Below are 19,906 nucleotides of genomic sequence, written 5' to 3' on the forward strand. Positions count from 1 at the left end.
GTGTTGGGATTACAGGCATGAGCCACTGCATCCAGCCTAGATTCCTAATATATGACATATATATGTAAGTAAAGGTAGATATTCCTAGTCACGGACCTTTTAGCTATAAAGCAGAGCACCCATTTGGAATAAGACCTTGATTTTACTCCTATTTCCTTTAGCTATATGGTATCTGCAATAGCAGGCATCACTTTCTTCCTTTCTTAGGTAGAATTATATGGTAATAGATGCCCCTTTGCATCTCTCTCTCTGAACCCACATGCTGTGTGTTTATATTATATCACATCACAATCACACTGCCTCTTTTGTGGGAAACTAAATCCATACTCGTAGCTACTGCTTAACCATATAAAAAAGCCCTGGACTTGGAGTTAGTGTGTTCTAATTTGGATATACAATTCATTAGTTGTATCTTCTACAAAACAGCCTCTTTTGCTTATTTGGAAATAAAAGGGGCTTGTCTTTGGGTATAAATAAAATAGAAAATATTTATTAGAGCCTGTCTTTATTAGAGCACATGTTAATATCAAAGTCTGTAGCTTTGAGGATTAGTTAACATAGAGTTTCCAGTTATTGATTTCTACTTTTTGACTGTTTTATATTTTAGGAGCTCTTTTCAATAAGTTGAAATACAGGTCTCCTCTCCCCAACCCCCCTTATCTTGCATGCAAACCCCATAAGAGCAGAGACTTTATCTGTTTTCTTTACAATATCCTAACTTCTAGAATAGTACCTGGCAAATAATGAGTGCTCAGTCAATGTTGCATGAAAGAGGATATTTCAAAGGAACTAAAGGTTTAAGTATATATGACTGGTGGAATAAAAAGAGTTATTGCAAGAAATTGAGGTTCTGGGAGAATAGACAGTTACTTCAGAGAGAGTTCAGTTGAGTATGAGTGCAAGAGAAAGAGGCCTATAAGATGTGAGAATATGGTATGGGGTCAGATGAGAAGTCATATAGGATGATAGAGCATTAAGAATTATCACAGAAGTAACACAAATCGAGCATTTCTTATTCAAAATGAGTGGGACTAGATTGTTTCAGATTTCAGATTTCTTTGGATTTTGAATATTTGCATTACACTTACCTAGTTGAGCATCCCACATGCAAAAATTTGAAATCTAAACGCTCGAATGAGCATTTTCTTTGAGAGTCACATTGGCACTCAAAACATTTCAGATTTTGAAGCGTTTCAGATTTCTGGATTAGGGATACTCAATCTATAGTAGAAACCCTTTGAGGAAAACCTGTGATTCTGCCACTACTGCCTGTCATTTAGGTTCTGGTCGTACTTCCCAATTTACAAAGTGTATTCACATAAACCATTGAAAGAGAAATGGCTTTCAGAGTGGATGGACTCTCTGAAAGAAGAGAATGTGTATGGAGAAGAACATGGGGGTCAAGAACTGAAACTTACTTTCAGTAACGGGGTAGAAATTAGAGCCATCATCATGGGTAAAAGAGAAGTTGTACTGAAAAAAATTAAGAGGATTATTGAAAAAGTGTGATTATGGAAGCCAAGGTAATAGAAAGGTCAGGAGGTAAATGAAGCAGTTGACAATTTAAAGTGTAGAACAAAAATTAAGGACAATGATGAATAATTTAGCTCTTAGGAAATTGCTGGTTACATGAGAGAGTGAAACTTCCATGTAGTGATAAGAATAGGGTCATATTGAAGTGGAGAATGAATGTAGAAGAAATAGAGGTAACAGCTGTAAACTGGCTGCTTGAGAATTAACAGTGAAAGAATCTAGAAAAAACACGTGGCTCCTGGATGGGTTATTAGGGTCACATGAAAGGGATGAATTTTTTTCCCCAGGTTAATGTTTTCCCTACCCCACCTTCCTGTTAATTATCTCCTATCCCTGTTCCGGAATTAACTTTGTATGCTAGTAGTTAAAAAAAAAAAATCCTTAACTACTAACATAGTTACAGAAAGGGGTCTAAAACATATGTATCAATTTTGCACTCATTATTCCATTTATACATTTATGTAAATTTAAGAAGAGTCTCCTTTGAATTTAAACAGATGAATCAATAAAATTAGAGTATTCAATTTTATAAATAGTTTTAACATGAAATATTTATGCAGATATGCTACTGTGTCTAATAATTTGAGACTCTTTCTTGAGTAAATATGTATAAAGAAGTTATTTTAATACTTTTACTTCAGAATAATACACTCTGTGTGTTTGGTTTGATTAATGAGCCTGGCAGATTGGCAAGAGAGTGTCTCATTCTCTTCTCTATACAGGGAGGATCTAGAGACATTTAATACTAGAGAGAGTGAGATTGGTCCTTCCATATCAACTGACATCCTCTCAATTTACATTAAATTTCTTTGTGATAAGAACCTGAACTCCCCTGAGCTAAATAAGAGAATAACTGATATATTGGAAATGGGGTAAGAAAGGCTAGATAAATGTGATTATGTACAGGGTATTTACAGAATCGGAATTAACTTTAATAATTTCTTTCTTAATTAAATTTTTAAGAAAATGAAATCTTTTTTTGTCAATCATGCCTCGTAGAAGAGATATTAATCTTGAATACGTTTTAGAGTATGGTTTTAATTTTGGCTATCCACTGTAATTCATTCATAAATACAAGGAAATATGATTGGGAATTTTATTATCAGCAGTTGACATAGGGAAAATATATATTTTAACTATTAAGCAAGATTATGGCTGTATAAAAAAATTACCCATATTCTTGCCTCCCCTAAACAAATGTTAGAATTATTCCATCTTCCCTTCTAGTTTTTATCCATATATATTCAGAAGATAGAGAAGGGAAAGGGAATTCTATTCTTATTTCCACTTAGCTATAACACTCGTGGATAGACTCTAAATGACCATAATTTTCTATTGTATATCAGATTTATGTTTCCCATTTCTATTATTAAACACTTAATGATTTCCAAATTTTTCTGTTCAAAGTAACACTGTATTGATTTTCTTTGTTTCTATAAATTTTTATTTATTTCCCTTAAGATAAACTCTCAGGAATAGTTTTACTCAGTCAAAGGATGTGAAATGATATATTAGTTGTTATGAGCTATTATGTAACTTGCCCAAGGTGACACAGCTAGAAAATGACAACTAGGATTAGAACCTAGCAGTCTGGGACCACGTTCTTAACCAGTGTACTGCACTGCTGGCTCAAGAGATCCCCAATCCCATGTCACTTATCTGGATCATGAAAGTTTAATATGCATCCAAATCATTTTTCAAAATTATGGCATGAATTTGCTGTGTATGAGACACTCTGTTGGGGATTCAAGAAAGAACAGAATATAAGCCCTGCCTTAAAAGCCTATAAACTATTTGGGAGAAGGGAACAGAAAGGTAAGAAAGTATGATAAAATGTAATGAGTTATATAATTAGGATGCTGTATGAAGACAAAGAAAAGAGTGGCAGACTGAACGAGGGGAGCCTAGTGTAAAGAGGCTTCTAAGTAGTGTTGAGTTTGCTTAAGTGGCCTGAATCAGTTCCTGGGAAACCAAATTGAGCAAGTATTGGAGTGTACTGCTCTCATCAGAAGACCATAAAGGCTACGTGGAGCTGTAGAGAAAATAAGCATGTAGAGAAAACTTGAGCAAAGTTTACTAAAACTTGGAACCTGGACTAAAAAATTAGCTCTGGAAATTAAATTATGGCTGAATAGATGTTGAGGACTCCAGAGAGATTTACTGCCTATGAGATATGTATCTACATTTGAAGGGAGTAGGAGTGGATGATCCTCTAGACCATGGGAGTATTCCCTAAGTTGTAAAACTCAGAGACACTAGTCTTATCTTTTCCCTAGGAAAATTTGCTTTTGCTCAGGGATAGATTCTTCCTCCCACACACCACCCTGCCCCAGCCCACCCCACCCTCTGGTCTCCAGAGAGGAAGAGGTCTGTTAATATAAGGCTTACTTTATAACATCCCAGATTGATATTTTTAGGGTTCCTTGCTGAGTTAATTTCCTATTGCTGGTGTCTCAAAGTGCCACAAATTAGTGGCTTAAAACAATACAATTCTTACAGTTCTGGGGTTCAGAAGACTATAATCATTCTTTTTTTTTTTTTTTTTTAAGATTCCAAAAAATTTTAATTGGTGTTCTTATCAGAAGACTATAATCATTCTACTGAACTACTCTAGGTGTTGGCAGGGCTGCATTTGGAGGCTCCAGGGTTGAATCCCTTCCCTTGCCTTTTCTAGCTCAACTATTAATCCTGTGACTCATTTTAGGAGCTAGGCACAACTCTTAGATCTGGGTTTGGCAGTAGTAAAGGCAACTCACCTAGACCTGTCTTTGAGATAAACTCTTACCGTGGAATTAGATCTTAGTCTTCTAGATCTAACCACAACTCCCCTCAGAAGGTATTATACTGTGTGCTGTGGTCTGAATGGGGCATCGGAGGGTAATTAGATCATGAGGTTGGAGCCCTCAGGAATGGGAGTAGTGCACAGTGACATGGTGGGAGTAGTTGCCCCTCCCACCATGTGAGAGAACACAATGAGAAGGCCTCTGAGGAACAAGCCTTTACCAGACACTGAATTGCCTGGCACCTTAATATTGGACTTACCAGTGTGCAGAACTGTGAGAAATAAGTGTTTCTTGTTTATAAGCCATTCAGTTTATGGTATTTTTGTAATAACTCAAGCAGATTAAGACCCTGTAAATATAATCATTATTTTAAAGGTTAGCTGATGACCTTGGTGGAGAAAATTTTCTCTAGATTTAGTCTCAGGTTTACATATTACTTTCTGTCCTTAAATTAGTTGCCACTGATATAGTAGTTGTCACTATTAAATAACTATGTATGCAACAAATAGATCAGAGCAATAAAGGAAGATTTAAAAATTAGTGTGGAATGCTTAATACACCCTTAGGCATCTATATAATTGACATTAATCTGTAAATTATCACTGTGTTTTCTTTTCTTATCCATTCCTCACCCCTTACATTTCTCATCTTCCTTTTTTCTTCCTTTTCCCTTCCTTTCCCTCCCCTTTAATTAGCAAGTAGTATAAAGATATTTACGTTTATTTTTCTTAGTATTGGTATTCTAGAATAGAGTTTTTTAAAACTAAGAATTAATCATTCAAGCTGTTATAAACCAGGCCTTCGGTATAAATTGGATTATCAGCTTAGAAGTAGAGTTTATCTTTTAAATGTGTTATCTTCGATGTATTTCAAGGTAGAAAATAAGTGATTTTCATCCTTTATTTTTCCCTTCCTTTCCATTTTAGGACTTTTCTTGGTAGAGATGGAAATCCAAATAAACGGAATGTGCACAACGAAACATCTATGCATTTGTTGTGTATGGGACCTCAAATTATGATATCTGAAGGAGCCCTTCATCCTCGCTTGGCACGCCCCACAGAAGATGATTTCAGAAGAGCAGATTGTCTGCAGATGATCTTAAAATGGAAAGGAGCAAAACTTGACCAGGGTGAATATGAGAGAGCAGCTATTGATGCTGTTGATAACAAAAAAAACACACCCTTGCACTATGCTGCTGCCTCAGGGATGAAAGCCTGTGTAGAGGTAAACCTTTTCTTTTCTTTTCTTTTTTTTAATATTCTGCGTTGTAAAATTTGTATCCAGATAATATGTAATTGTCAGTATTTTTTTTTTATTGTCTTAATAATTTGGTCATTTTTTTCCTCTTTTGTCTTCTGAAAGACTCTTAAATAAAGGGGCCTCTTTTTTTTTTTTTTTTTTTTTGAGTTGGAGTCTTGCTCTGTTGTCAGGCTGGAGTGCAGTGGAGTGATCTTGGCTCACTGCAACCTCTGCCTCCTGGTTCAAGAGTTTATTCTGCCTCAGCCTCCCCAGTAGCTGGGACTACAGGCACGTACCACCACGCTCAGCTAATTTTTGTATTTTTAGTAGAGACGGGGTTTCATCATGTTGGGCAGGATGGTCTCAATCTCTTGACCTTGGTGATCCGCCCACCTCAGCCTCCCAAAGTGCTGGGATTACAGGCGGGAGTCACTGCGCCTGGCCAAGGGCCTCTTTTAAATAAAATTATTTCGTTGTTTTAGTGAGGGAGAAAGCCCCACAGGTGAACAATCACTTTTGTAATGAAGTGGAGTCAAGAGCAATTAAAAATTTGTTAATATCTCTTAAGATATTGGTCATCAATTAAGCACTATCATATTGAGAGTCATAGTTATAGTAGAGATATATTCTGCTTTTTTGCTGATATTTTTTGTCACCAATTTATAAAATTTATACATGTTGAGTATAGCAAATTTTTGGCAAGTAAGACCTATAGTTTATGTAGAATTGAAGAGCTCACTAAGCAATGGATAAATATTAATGAATACATTTATTGGAGTCTTTTTAAAATCCTTGGAATTTTAAAACATGTATTTTTCTGTTTAATTTGCATTAAAGTGCTCCTGAATACATACTATATTATGTTGTAATTTTTCCATATATATTTCATGTATAAATATATAATATTATATATACAAAATATTTAACAACAAATTAGATAAAATCACACATATGAGATCTTAACTAAGTTAAGAAATCATTATATAGTATCGTCACTGCTATACATAAAACAGAATAGGTTTTTCTCAGCTACCAACATTCATATCCATCCTTACATATCTCATAGAAGTTCTTTTGCATAGATGTGTTTAAGTATGTGTGAGAAGCATATTAGACTGGATTACAGAGTATCTTTATTACTAAAAGTATATACCTTTATTGGAAAAGCAATGATCATAATCAGATTAAAATATACCTGAAAATTTCTTGTTTCCTTAATGTTGTTCATGTATACTTTAGACTTCTAAGTAGATCAGTATGCCAAAAATATGAATGTTCATTTTCTTATATTAAAAGATTTCCATCACTTATATTATTTCTTCAGGATATCTGAAGTGTCAGTTCTTGCATTTCTAATATGCTTGTGTTCTTATCTTTAGTTTATTGCTAATGTTTGTGATACTTGTTAATCTTTTAGAGTCTTAGTCATTTCATTGAGTTTGTGTAACCTTTACCCATTAGTTAGTGATGGTCATTAACTTGAAACTATTTTTCAAGCAATGCTTTTTGTTTGTTTGTTTTAAGAGATAGGGTCTCTCTATGTTGTCCAGGCTGGTCTCAAACTCCTGGGGTTCAGCGATCTCCCTGCCTCATCTTCTGGAGTAGCTAGGACTACAGGTACCCACATGCCACCAAACCTAGCCACGATGTTTTCTAACATTGATTCACTGTGGTGGAGGAATCTCCTAGGATTTGGAGGGTAGGGGACTAATAGCAGAATTCCTGAGGCTTTTTACACAAGCTTCTCTGTACATTGTCCTATGTTTACCTATTGTGGAAGAATTCCTGCTATAATGACTCACCATTATTGATGGGACTGCATCATATTTCTCAAATGGACAGGAGTAGAAAGTAGATTTTTCTGGATAGTAGCAATAATGCTCTTAAATATTTTAAATAGGCCGGGTGTGGTGGCTCATGCCTGTAATCCCAACACTTTCGGAGGCCAAGTCTGGCAGATCACAAGGTCAGGAGTTCAAGACCAGCCTGGCCAATACAGTGAAACCCCGTCTCTACTAAATATATAAAAATTAGCTAGGCGTGGTGGCAGGCGCCTGTAGTCCCAGCTGCTTAGGAGGCTGAGGCAGGAGAATTGCCTGAACATAGGAGGCAGAGGTTGCAGTGAGTCAAGATGGCACCACTGCACTCCAGCCTGGGCAACAGAGCGAGACTCCCATCTTAAAAAAAATATATGTATATAGGCCGGGCGCGGTGGCTCAAGCCTGTAATCCCAGCACTTTGGGAGGCCGAGACGGGCGGATCACGAGGTCAGGAGATCGAGACCATCCTGGCTAACACGGTGAAACCCCGTCTCTACTAAAAAAAATACAAAAAAAAATTAGCCGGGCGAGATGGCGGGCGCCTGTAGTCCCAGCTACTTGGGAGGCTGAGGCGAGAGAATGGCGTAAACCCGGGAGGTGGAGCTTACAGTGAGCTGAGATCCGGCCACTGCACTCCAGCCTGGGCGACAGAGCGAGACTCCGTCTCAACAAAAAAAAAAAAAAAAATATATATATGTATATATATTTAATATATATTATATTAAATGCTTTAATATCTCGCTTCCAACTTTGTAAGCATTGCTTTAGTAGTTGTTGATTTTTAAGTATGTTGACAATGACATACTTACTAAATTGTTCAAAGAATTGAGAGTGGTGTTTTTACCAGCGTTATTTTTTGCTCAGTGAAAGAAATTAGTGCCAGGTTTATACTGTACTATCTGGCAGGCCTGACAATTTGCTTATGTATGCGTGAGCATGTGAATGTGTGTGTGTGCTTTAACTTTTTGACCTATCAGCATATCACATCACATATACCACAACATTTGATGACTGTTTTCATTTTCTGTATTTAGAAGAGCTCCTTGACTTAATATTAAATATAAAACATTCTAAAAGTAGCCCTATAAATACCTTATATTTATTCTAGTTTTTATAACATTTCAGCATATTTTATTCAGATAAAGCTTATCTTTAATCTCTTATATATACTTGATTATATATACTCTTGTCCAGCCTTAGGCCCTTAATTATTTTTTATTATGTATACTGCTAATTAAACCAGAAGAGTTTCTCAGGGAAGCATATATTAACTATTTCCAGATGCCTTATTTTTTTTTCTTGTATAAGTTCATACAATAAATACAGTTATCACTTGGTATCCAAGGGAGATTTGTTCCAGGACTCTCTACAGATACGAAAATCCACAGATGCTCAAATCCCTTATAGAAAATGGCACAGTATTTGCATATAACCTACACACATCCTCCTTACACTTTAAATTGTCTCTAGATTATGTATAATACCTAGTACAATATAAGTGTCATTAGGGAATAATGACAAGAAAAAAACATGGATGTTCAGTATAGACACAACCATCCCTATTTGTTTTCCAAATATTTTTTACCTGCTTTTGGTTGAATCCAGGGATGTGGAATCTAAGGATGTGGAAACAACAGATAGAGAGGGCTGACTATACATTAAAATATGTAACCTGTTTAACTGTACAACTTAACTCTTAGTATGAGTCTCTAGTTATTTTCAGGTGGTATCATACTACTATGATGAACAGGAAAGGCTTAGATGTCTCTTACAAAGTTTACTATCGGCCGGGCGCGGTGGCTCAAGCCTGTAGTCCCAGCACTTTGGGAGGCCGAGGCGGGCGGATCACAAGGTCGGAAGATCGAGACCATCCTGGCTAACACGGTGAAACCCCGTCTCTACTAAAAAGTACAAAAAACTAGCCGGGCGAGGTGGCAGGCGCCTGTAGTCCCAGCTACTCGGGAGGCTGAGGCAGGAGAATGGCGTGAACCCGGGAGGCAGAACTTGCAATGAGCTGAGATCCGGTCACTGCACTCCAGCTTGGGCGACAGAGAGAGACTCCGTCTCAAAAAAAAAAAAAAAAAAAAAAAAACAAAGTTTACTATCATGGTTAATTAAAATTTTTTTTTTCTAAACTTATTTCTTTATATCATTACTTTTAGTCATTGGCTATAAGAATAATAGTTATAATAACTAACATTTGTATAATGCTTTCTAATGTTTATAGTGCTCATTGGTACTAAGCATGATATAAAGGTTTGGGTTGAGTGAAAGAATGTCATCAGATATTTATTAATGTTTCATAAGACTAAGAGATTATATGGTGGAGGGAGCATTGATTTGTAGTCTTGGTCCTCAGAGTAACAGTCTGTGGAACCTTGCATGTGTCACTCAGCTACTGTAATAGTTTCCTCTTGATTGGTTGGAATAGATGATCTCAAATTTATTTAGAAGATTCCTTTTAACACAAATTCTCTGTTAGCCTGTTATTGCAGTAAAATATATCCCATTTTTAGTGTCTAGCCTTTAAGATCAAAGAGATTATCTTTTTTCCCATTGTTAGGGCCAACCTGTTTCTTAACTACATCTGTGGAAGTATATCTTCTCTAGTTGCTGAAAATGTTTTTCTCCCTGGTATATTTATTTAAGGATAGAGATGATGAAGTCATCGTTGGCATTTAATAATTTAAACAGTTTCTTATAGCTCATTAGTTTGTACCATAGAAATAAAATATTTATGGCCGGGCGCGGTGGCTCAAGCCTGTAATCCCAGCACTTTGGGAGGCCGAGACGGGCGGATCACGAGGTCAGGAGATCGAGACCATACTGGCTAACACGGTGAAACCCCGTCTCTACTAAAAATACAAAAACTAGCCGGGTGAGGTGGCGGGCGCCTGTAGTCCCAGCTACTCGGGAGGCTGAGGCAGGAGAATGGCGTAAACCCGGGAGGCGGAGCTTGCAGTGAGCTGAGATCCGGCCACTGCACTCTAGCCCTGGCGACAGAGCGAGACTCCGCCTCAAAAAAAAAAAAAAAGAAATAAAATATTTATTTTAAAACTTCCCCATCTCCCTGTAATAATTATGTTCTGTAATAAGTGCTCCCACACACACACACACAGAGAACATAAAATTAAAACCCCTTAATTATAGAGTTCTTCAGGGAACCTGCAGGTGTGAAGGTATCACACGGTATGTAGAGAGTTGCATTAGTTATCTGTGTCACTGATGCCTAGACCTGACTTCTCTGAACTTCTTCATGCTATATTGTTGCCTGGTTGACTTCCTCATATGGATATCCAGCAATCTGTCAAATTCAGCATTTTAAAAAGTGTACTATCTTCTTTTCTACCCAGTAGAGACTTCACTAGTGCTTGATTCTTGACTCTAGATTCTATTAATGATGCTGCCATTATCTCCTTATCCAGTATTGATACCTGCACTTACCTTGGATCTCCCTCTTTTTTTTTTAATTACATCAGACTCATAATACCATGGCAGAGTAGACCTCTGTCTCTTTGGACCAGTTCCTCTGTTTACTTCTGTGGCCACTTTCTAACACCAAGTGCTTTGTGTTGAATCCTCACTTTGGCATATTTTTCAGAACTCCCTTACACAGAAAATCCTGGAGTTTCACAAATTAATCATTCTAAATTATTTGTGAGATAAAAATAACACAGGAATAGTCTACAATTGTTTGAAAATTGGAAATGCTTATATGATAAATATTTATTAAGGACAGACTATAAATAAAGCACCTAAAATTCTAATTTTATTTAATATTCTAAAAATTATTTACAGGTCAGCAAACTTTTTTCTGTGAAAGCCCAGAAAGTAAATATTTTAGGCAACTCTGACGTTGTACCCTGAAAGCAGCCACAGACAATACAGAAACAAAAGAGAATGGCAGTGTTCTAATAAATCTTTATTTATGGACATCACCATTTGAATTACTTATAATTTTTGTATGTCATGAAATAATTCTGTTTGTTCTTTTCAACCATTTGAAAATGTAAAAACTGTTTTTAGTTTGTGGGCTATACAGAAACAGGCAGCAGGCTTGATTTGGCCTAAGATGACTCCATACTTGAAGCTTATTTTAAATATGTAAAATGACCTTATCAATATGTAACAGGTCCTATAAGCTTCAGTTATACAAAGGACTTAAAAAGTACCATGTAATGGATACTCAGTACACAAAAACAAAGCTCCATTAAAACATAAGTCTGACAGAAATTTAATAAATAATATACTGTTCTTAGTTGCTGAGAGTTTTTGTTTTCTACTTGGGAACAGGAATGGACTTGAGTGGGGTGGTGGGTTAGGTCTATTAGCATGGCTTAGTAAAACATCCAGTGATATTTCTTCCTTTGGTAGACTTCCATAGAGCAACCCTAGTCATTAGGCCTCATTGTGTTTCCATTAGTGCTTAACCTGTAGTAGTAATTCAGTAAATGGTGAATGTGACAGGGAATGTTTCTGATAGTGCTTTACTCTTTGTGAAAAGAATTTTTTTAAAATGAGTGTTATCTTAGATATTTCCTATTCACCTGTGCCCTACTTGCTTATTCAGAGTTTTAAGTGTAGCTGCTTCATGTCAGATCAAATAGAGGTCACTATAAAACCAAAGGTGGTAAGTCACATATTTTTCTTTACAGCTACAGGGCCTGTTTGACACTTTGGCAGCTATCAGAGCATTTCACATTTCATTGAAAAGTCATAAAAACCATTCACAGGTCAGACTGAAGAATATTACCTAATTATATTGTGTTTTTAGCACCTAGAGTTTTGAAACTGTTTAAAGAATACAGGAATTATATTCCCGGTTCAGCAGCTGAGTAACTTTGCCTGTCTAGGCCTCTGTTTTCTAATTTTTAATCAAGATAGTTGTGATCTCATTATTGTCCCTCAAATGTTATGATGCTAAGGCCTATATTAACTAGGCAGTGACTGTTACAGGTATTGAAGGGAAGGAGAGATAATTTTAGTTTTACATATCCTGGAAGATTTCATGGGTAGCAGTAAGATTGGAGTGGGTAATATTTCAGTTTAAGTATTTGGAGGAGGCTGTTCAAAATGTGGCTCTCAGACCTGCAGCATCAGTTCTGACAATTTGTTATAATTAACAAATTATTGGCCCAACCAGACCTTCACATTCTGAACTTGTATCTCTGGGAATAGATTACAGAAATGTTTAGCCAGTTCTCCTGGTGATTATTTGCATGGCAGAGTTTGAGAAGCACTGTTCTAGGTCTCAGACATATGCAGATTGAAATATTTGTGGAGAAGTAATAAAACAGATTACTTTAAAGGAGGATAGAGGATGTACCAAGTAGAAAGTACTAAATGCCAAGGTTAAGAATTTGGGGTTTCCTTTAGAGAAAATTGAGCCATTGAAAATTTTTTGACCTAGTGCGATGGCTCACACCTGTAATCCCAGCACTTCGGTTGGCCAAGGCGGGAGCATATCTTGAGCCCAAAAGTTCAAGATTAGCCTGGGCAACAGAGTGAGAGCTCGTTTCTACTAAAAATAAAAAATTAGCCAGTCATGGTGGTGCACGCCTGTAGTCCCAGCTACTCAGGAGGCTACGGTGGGAGGATCACTTGAGCCCAGGAAGTGGAGGCTGCAGTGAGCCGTGATCATGCTACTGTACTCCAGCCTGGGTGACAGAACGAGACCCTGTCTCCAAAAAAAAAAAAAAAGAAAAAAAAAATTTTTTTGAGGCGGAGTCTCGCTCTGTCGCCCGGACTGGAGTGCAGTGGCCAGATCTCAGCTCACTGCAAGCTCCGCCTCCCGGGTTTACGCCATTCTCCTGCCTCAGCCTCCCGAGTAGCTGGGACTACAGGCGCCCGCCACCTCGCCCGGCTAGTTTTGTATTTTTAGTAGAGACGGGGTTTCACCGTGTTAGCCAGGATGGTCTCGATCTCCTGACCTCGTGATCCACCCGTCTCGGCCTCCCAAAGTGCTGGGATTACAGGCTTGAGCCACCGCGCCCGGCCGAAAAAAAAATTTTTAATCAGAGAGTGATATTATGAAAGCATATATGATGAGATTAGCCTGATGGTTGTAATGTACAATAGATTTGAATGGCGTGCTTCCAAAGCGGTGTTTCTTAAAGCCTTGCTACTCAAAAGAATCATCCTCAGACTGGCATTGGCATCAATCACCTGGGAACTTGTTGGAAATGCAAAATCTCAGCTCCATCCAAGACCAACCAAATTTGAATCTAGTTTGACAAAATCCCAAAGGGATTCTTATTTAAAGCTTGAGAACCCTGGCTTGGGGCATAATTTGTGGGCTGCCTATATTGGAATCACCTGTAAAAAGTTACATACATCTTACAGTCCCCTCTCCAGGTCCACCTAATATGACTATCGGGCTACCCAGATAATTCTTACACAGCTTGAAAACGTGTGTGCTGGAACAGTAGTTCTAAGCGTGACTACACAGAAATCTCAGACTAATAAAATTTAAATTTGTGAGAGGGGACCCCAGACATTGGTAAGTTGAGAACCAATGTATTAGAAGGAGTGATAGGAGTTAGAAGATTAATGCGCTAATTCTGGTGTGAACTGACAAAGCATCTGGGTTTGTATGGTGGTACTGGAGATGGGAAGAATGAGGCAGATGCCAGGGACATCTGCCAGGGACATTGTGAAGAACTGTTAGTCTTTGGTGACTCAGTCAGTTGATAATAAGAAAGCAAGGGAAAGAAAGGTTAAAAAAAAAAGGATGGAGGCTCTATAATGTTTAATATTGACAATAGTGAGCTCTCTTTAGATAATATAATTCTTTTTTTTATTTGTGTACATTCTCTATACCTGCTGTCACATCTATAATTAGAGTAAAATTAATTAACTTTATTTTTAAATAAGATGGACATGGTTTTGAGCCCGAACGACTTCAAAGCCTGCTAACAATGAACAAACATTGGAAAGTGAGGTGAAATGTAGGAATTGGTTGAAAGGAAGGGAGAATGTATTGAGTTTTCATTTAGAAGGCTGGATTTTGACATCCTAGCTTATCCACATGAAATGATAGGCAGGCTGTTGACAATTACGACGAAAGTGTTAGGGAATAAAGAATATAGACACTCATTTAGAATTTAGAATTGAGTTTATCTACATAAAGTTAACAATTAAAAGCAGGATAATATATAGAGGAGAGAAGCAAGGAAAAGACTTTAGGTTATAGATAAAATAACAGAGTTAAAGTTGCAGCATCAATTTGAAGAATGCCTGTGTTCAAAGAGATGAGAACAAGAAGTAGTGCCTATGAGGGAAACACAAAAAAATAGAGAAATAAAAGAACCAAGATGATACAATGTCAGAGATGCAAGAGAAGAATTTCAAGGAGAGGAGCTGGTCAATCATGTGATGTGCTGCAGAAAAGTAAAGGAATTGGGGGACTGAGAAACGCTGATGGATTTGAGAGTTAAGAGGTATTAATGACTTTCTGGAATATTGTTTCAGTAAAATAGTCCAGGCAGAAGTCAGATTCCTGCGCATAATTGAGTCATTTGCTGAGGAAATTGAGAGACGGTTGGTATCAATAACTAATTTGAGAAATGTGAAGGCCAAGAAAGATAGAAAATTTTTAGGAAAGTAACTAGAAGGATAGCAGGATTAAGTTATCATCCTGAGTAAGTCAATCCAGAGTCACCACCCATTTAGAGGGTGATCAAAGGGATGGGGTAGGGTTTGTCTTGAATAGTAGGGGTTACCTCTCTTAAAGCCCCCTACCCCTCTTCCTCTGGAACTGTGAATGGAAAGAAAAGCAGAATAGAAGAACAGAAGTATTGCAGTCATGATAACTTGGTTTCTTTTAAGGTAGAACATTTTATGTACACCAAGATAGGCTTAAAACCGTATTTAAGTAAAACATTCAGTCCTCCTATTAAGTCCTCCTTAGCTAATTTGAGACTGGGAAAGCAGATACTCAGTTGGATGCTTTGGTTGAAGCATTTAAAAGGTACTCTTCAGAACCAGACATAACTTCCTATTTTGTCAAAGTACGACACCCAAGTTTATTCCACAACACTTTGGCAGCTATCTCCCCTTAATGCATCTTTTTACTTACTGGTGTTCCTGACTTTATGCCCTAAAGGTCAGCAAGCTGAAGTACTTTTTAACACATTCTCCTCAATGTCAGGCATTATTGCTGTCAGCTGTCTTCCATGCCAAGGTAACATACAGGTGGATTTTCATAGCCAAGTGTAATGCTACAAACATGGATCCTCCCATTTCATAATTGATTATGAGTTTCTCTACAGGTGCCAAATCGCAGCAATGAGATACAGATCTTTATGGTTCCCTCACCCCAACTGCAGTCAAACACATTAGGGAACACCTTGCAAAGATAGTTTACCAGTCATTCTCACTCAAGTTCTAAGAATGGTCAGCAGTTACCTTCAACAATGACTTCTCACACATCCCCTCTTCAAACACATTTTTTAACCCCCCAATGAATGAAGTCCACATTCTGGCATATCCTTTTATTAAGGTTCACCTTACCAAGATTCTGTTAGGGTACAACTTCTTAAATTTTGTTGTCTTTGCTTTTGTTAAGGAAGACTAGGGCATTAAGTTAAAGATGATTTGTCTTGTTTTCTAAAATTTATTATTTTTTTGTGCAGTGATATCTGTTGCAAAGTAAACCAAATCCTGATTTTGAAAGTTATCCCAGCATGCATTTTAGAAATAATTTTCTATGACTCTAAATAGAGAACTCAAGAATAAAGTCAGCTCTTTAGTTCTGTAGCAGTCAGGAGCAGATAGTATATTTTGTATTTAGGTGTTGGTAACCTGTGAAACAGAGAGGGTAAAAACAGTAATAGATCCTGCTATGGATATAATAAGTCTCTGGATTTACTACAAGTTCCCAGTATTGAATAAATTAGGTAATATAAATTTATCAGTTTCCACGGCAACTTTGGTTGTACTTTAGGCTCATTGCTTCTCAAACATTTATGTGCAAAAAGAATCTCTTGGAGACAGAATGACATTTTGATTCAGAGGCCTGGGCTTGGAGGGGTTTGGGGGATGAGGCTGAGATTCTTCATTTCTAACAAATTCCCAGGAGATACTACTGGTCCCCCGACCACACTTGCACTAAAAAGGTACTAGGTGGTAAATAGCAGCTGATAAGACCTTGCCCTTGGAATCTAGAAGGTGGCTGCCGGAATGACAATTTAGAGCCATTCTTAGCAAACATTTTTCTGTAAAGGACCAGACCGTAAACGTTTTAAGCTTTGTGGCCACAGGTCTATATTTCATAGTCTTGGTTGGTTTGCTTATTTTTACAGCTTAAAAACCACCTTAGCTCTAAGGCATACCTCTGACTAGAGCAAGAAGCTAAAGTCAAATCCAGTGGGCTTGTCAAGTTAGTCCATGGCTTCCAGATCTGGCATTGATGTAAGACCCTTGTTTTGCGAGGATTCTTAGGACTGTAGGAGAACCGTGAGGATTCCAGTTCCGAAGAACTTTATAGGAAGGTTGTGTCTTTGTTGAGGAGGGAAAGAAGATAAAATTATTTGGAAGAAAATAAAAAGAAACTACCATTTTGATTAACTCATGCGAAATGAAAATCTCTAAAAAGTGTTAATATTTAGATCATAAGTAAGAGTCTGGGCAGAACTTCAAGATGGACCCAGAATGCATTTAACTTCGATTTAGCCTACCTGCTTACGAGTCAGTATAGTTTCCAGTCATGGTTAAAAACTTGATCAAACTCATGTCCAAATCCCAGTTCTACTGCTTACTAGCTGGGTAACTTTAGTTAGTCAAGCTACTTAACTATTCTGAGATACAATAATACCCCTGTTATATGGGGTTGTTAATATTAAATGAGAGTGTGTGCTTTAAAGTGTTTAGAAAACAATAAATAGTGACTGTTACTATATTATTATGAGTATGACCGAATCCTATAAAAGAATCCTATGGTCGGGCACAGTGGCCCACGCCTGTAATCCTATATTTTGAGAGGCCAAGGTGGGTGGATCACCTGAGGTCAAGAGTTCAAGACTAGCCTAAGCAACATGGTGAAACCCCATCTCTACTAAAAATACAAAAATTAGCTGGGCATGGTGGCGGGCACCTGTAATCCCTGCTACTTGGGAGGCTGAGGCAGGAGAATCACTTGAACCCAGGTTGCAGTGAACCAGGATCATGCCATTACACTCCAGTCTGGGTGACAGATCGAAACTCTGTCTCAAAAACAAAAACAAAAATAATCCTGTGACTGTCAGGCTGTCCATTAGAGTTGTCCTAGATATGGCTATCCTGGCATTCATGCCCTTCTTAATGTCTTTGCAGACACAAGATAGGAATCTTGTACCTATAGCCCTTAATAACAACAAACTTAATTTCTGTAAAGCTAGCAGAAACCTCATTACTAAACAAGTCAAATCACTATTCCATGTGTTTTTAAAGGTGGGATTTCTTTGGGTCAAAGAGAGATGGATAGACTTAGCTTCCCAATGTGGCTATCAGTAGCTAGTCCCATTACTTATTTTGAAGAATATTGAAAAGAGCTTTACCTCAGTGACTTGCTCGTCCTAATTTCATTTCAGTGTTTCACTGGATAATGAATGAAACTTGTCTGCCATGCCAGGACATCCAGACATTAGTAGTTAAATTAACAGTATCAGCAGTGTCCTTGTTTAAGAAAGATTTATAGAAATTAGAAATTAACAAATTTAAAGTACTAAATAACCATAAACTTTTTCAAATTTTATTTTTGGACTAAGCAAAATGCTTAATAATTTCTGAAGTTTGAAAAATCGGTTTTGGGTTTTTAAAATTTTTTTTTCAACGAGAGAAACTCATTACTGAAAAACAAGAATTACTAATCTTAAAATCAGAAGCCACTGATATCTAAATACCTTTTTTTTTTGGTCATTTCAAATGCATACTGTACATACTGTTGCATTTTTGTTGTGTTAATTTTATTATATTTTTAATGTTTTAAAAATAGCATGAAATAACTTGTTTGAACCTGTGGTTGCAAGTTTTTGAAAAAAACTTTTCTAGCTTTTAGTAAAACATGGAGGAGACTTGTTTGCTGAGAATGAAAATAAAGATACTCCTTGTGATTGTGCTGAAAAGCAACACCACAAAGATTTGGCCCTCAATCTGGAATCTCAAATGGTATTCTCACGGGATCCTGAGGCTGAAGAAATAGAAGCTGAATATGCTGCATTAGACAAACGAGAGGTCAGTTTATTTTTTTCTCAGTAAAAAAATTACATGTAATTTTAGATTGTATGTTGTTTTGTATTTTTTTCTTCTTTAAAACTCAGTTTGTGTGTTCTTCTTTACAGTATTCTAAATATCCTGTTGTCTTCATAGCCATAAAGTATAAAAATACATCTAGGCCAACCACGGTGGCTCATGCCTGTAGTTCCAGTGCTTTGGGAGGCCAAGGCACTGGAGTTCTGAGACTAGCCTGGGCTATATTAAGACTTTATCTCTACAAAAAATCTTAAAAATTTGCCAGGAATGGTGGCCAACACTCATTGTCCTAACTACTCAGGAAGCTGAGGCAAGAGGATCTCTTGAGCCCAAGAGTTCAAGGCTGCCATGAGCTGTGATCATGCCAGGGCACTCCAACCTGGTGACAAAGTGAGACCCTGTCTCTAACTTTAAAAATAAATAATAACATCTAGGAAACCTGGAGCTATGGGTCTTTTGTCTGTCATATATGAGTGTGTTTACTTATAAATAAGGTGCTGATGTGAGGTATGAATCCTATCCACTCTTCCTACTACAAGACTCCAGTCCTCCTGTTCATCAGTCTCACCTTCTCCTTTGGATTGATCGTATCAACAGACTTGCTTTGGTAGATCCCATCTTAAAAACCAAACAAAAAACCATAAAAGCAGCCATTGACTCAACCCTTCCCTAGCCCTGTCTCTCTTCCCCTTTAGTTGTAGCGCCATATCTCTTATCTTCTTAGGAGAGAACCGCTTCCTCGCCTTCCATTCACTCTTTAACCCACTGCAGTATGACTTTCTTCGCTTCTACTCTGATGAAACTGCCCCCCGTCATGGAGTGACATGTTGCCAAATGTAGTAGTGTTACTTTTCTGCCTTCATCTTACTTGAATTCCTCAGTGGCACTTGACGCAATTGACCAATCCCTTCTTAATGAAACACTTTTCTCTAGGCTTTGAGGACAACATTCTCTTCTGATTTTCCTTTATGTCTTCCCGGTCTCAATAAATATTACCTCTCTCCACTGAGTTGCTCAAGCATAAATGGGGGAAGCATTCTTGATTCCTCACATTTTCTTAATCATCACATCCAAACAGTTGGGGAATCCTGTCAATTTTACCTCCAAAAATGCGACGTAAATTAATTTGTTCTTCCCAACCTGTACTCCTACCTCTCTAGGCGCTCACCACCTTCACTTCTTATCTGAGCTACTGTAATAGTTTCCTTACTGGTCTTCTTCCTTCTATTCTTGTATCTTTAGAATCCATATCGTACACAGGATTCAGAATGACATTTTAAATGTTATACATATCATTTAAAT

At 37.4% G+C, this 19,906-nt stretch overlaps 1 protein-coding gene across 4 annotated transcripts in view; it reads left to right on the top strand.

Annotated features, from left to right (window-relative positions):
* The window catches only part of ANKIB1 (ankyrin repeat and IBR domain containing 1), a 171,081-nt gene that overhangs the window by 71,633 nt on the left and 79,542 nt on the right, over positions 1-19,906 (top strand). For 3 of the 4 annotated variants that reach the window (XM_033194801.1, XM_033194804.1, XM_033194803.1), the window contains 2 exons: positions 5,243-5,540; positions 18,404-18,586. In XM_033194801.1, the coding sequence (XP_033050692.1) occupies positions 5,243-5,540; positions 18,404-18,586 (481 nt within the window). The remainder of the gene's footprint in view (positions 1-5,242; positions 5,541-18,403; positions 18,587-19,906) is intronic. The other variant, XM_033194805.1, reaches the window with a different exon arrangement.

This window comes from Trachypithecus francoisi, unplaced genomic scaffold (assembly GCF_009764315.1).
Source record: "Trachypithecus francoisi isolate TF-2019V2 unplaced genomic scaffold, Tfra_2.0 Lachesis_group4, whole genome shotgun sequence".
Lineage (NCBI taxonomy): Eukaryota > Metazoa > Chordata > Mammalia > Primates > Cercopithecidae > Trachypithecus > Trachypithecus francoisi.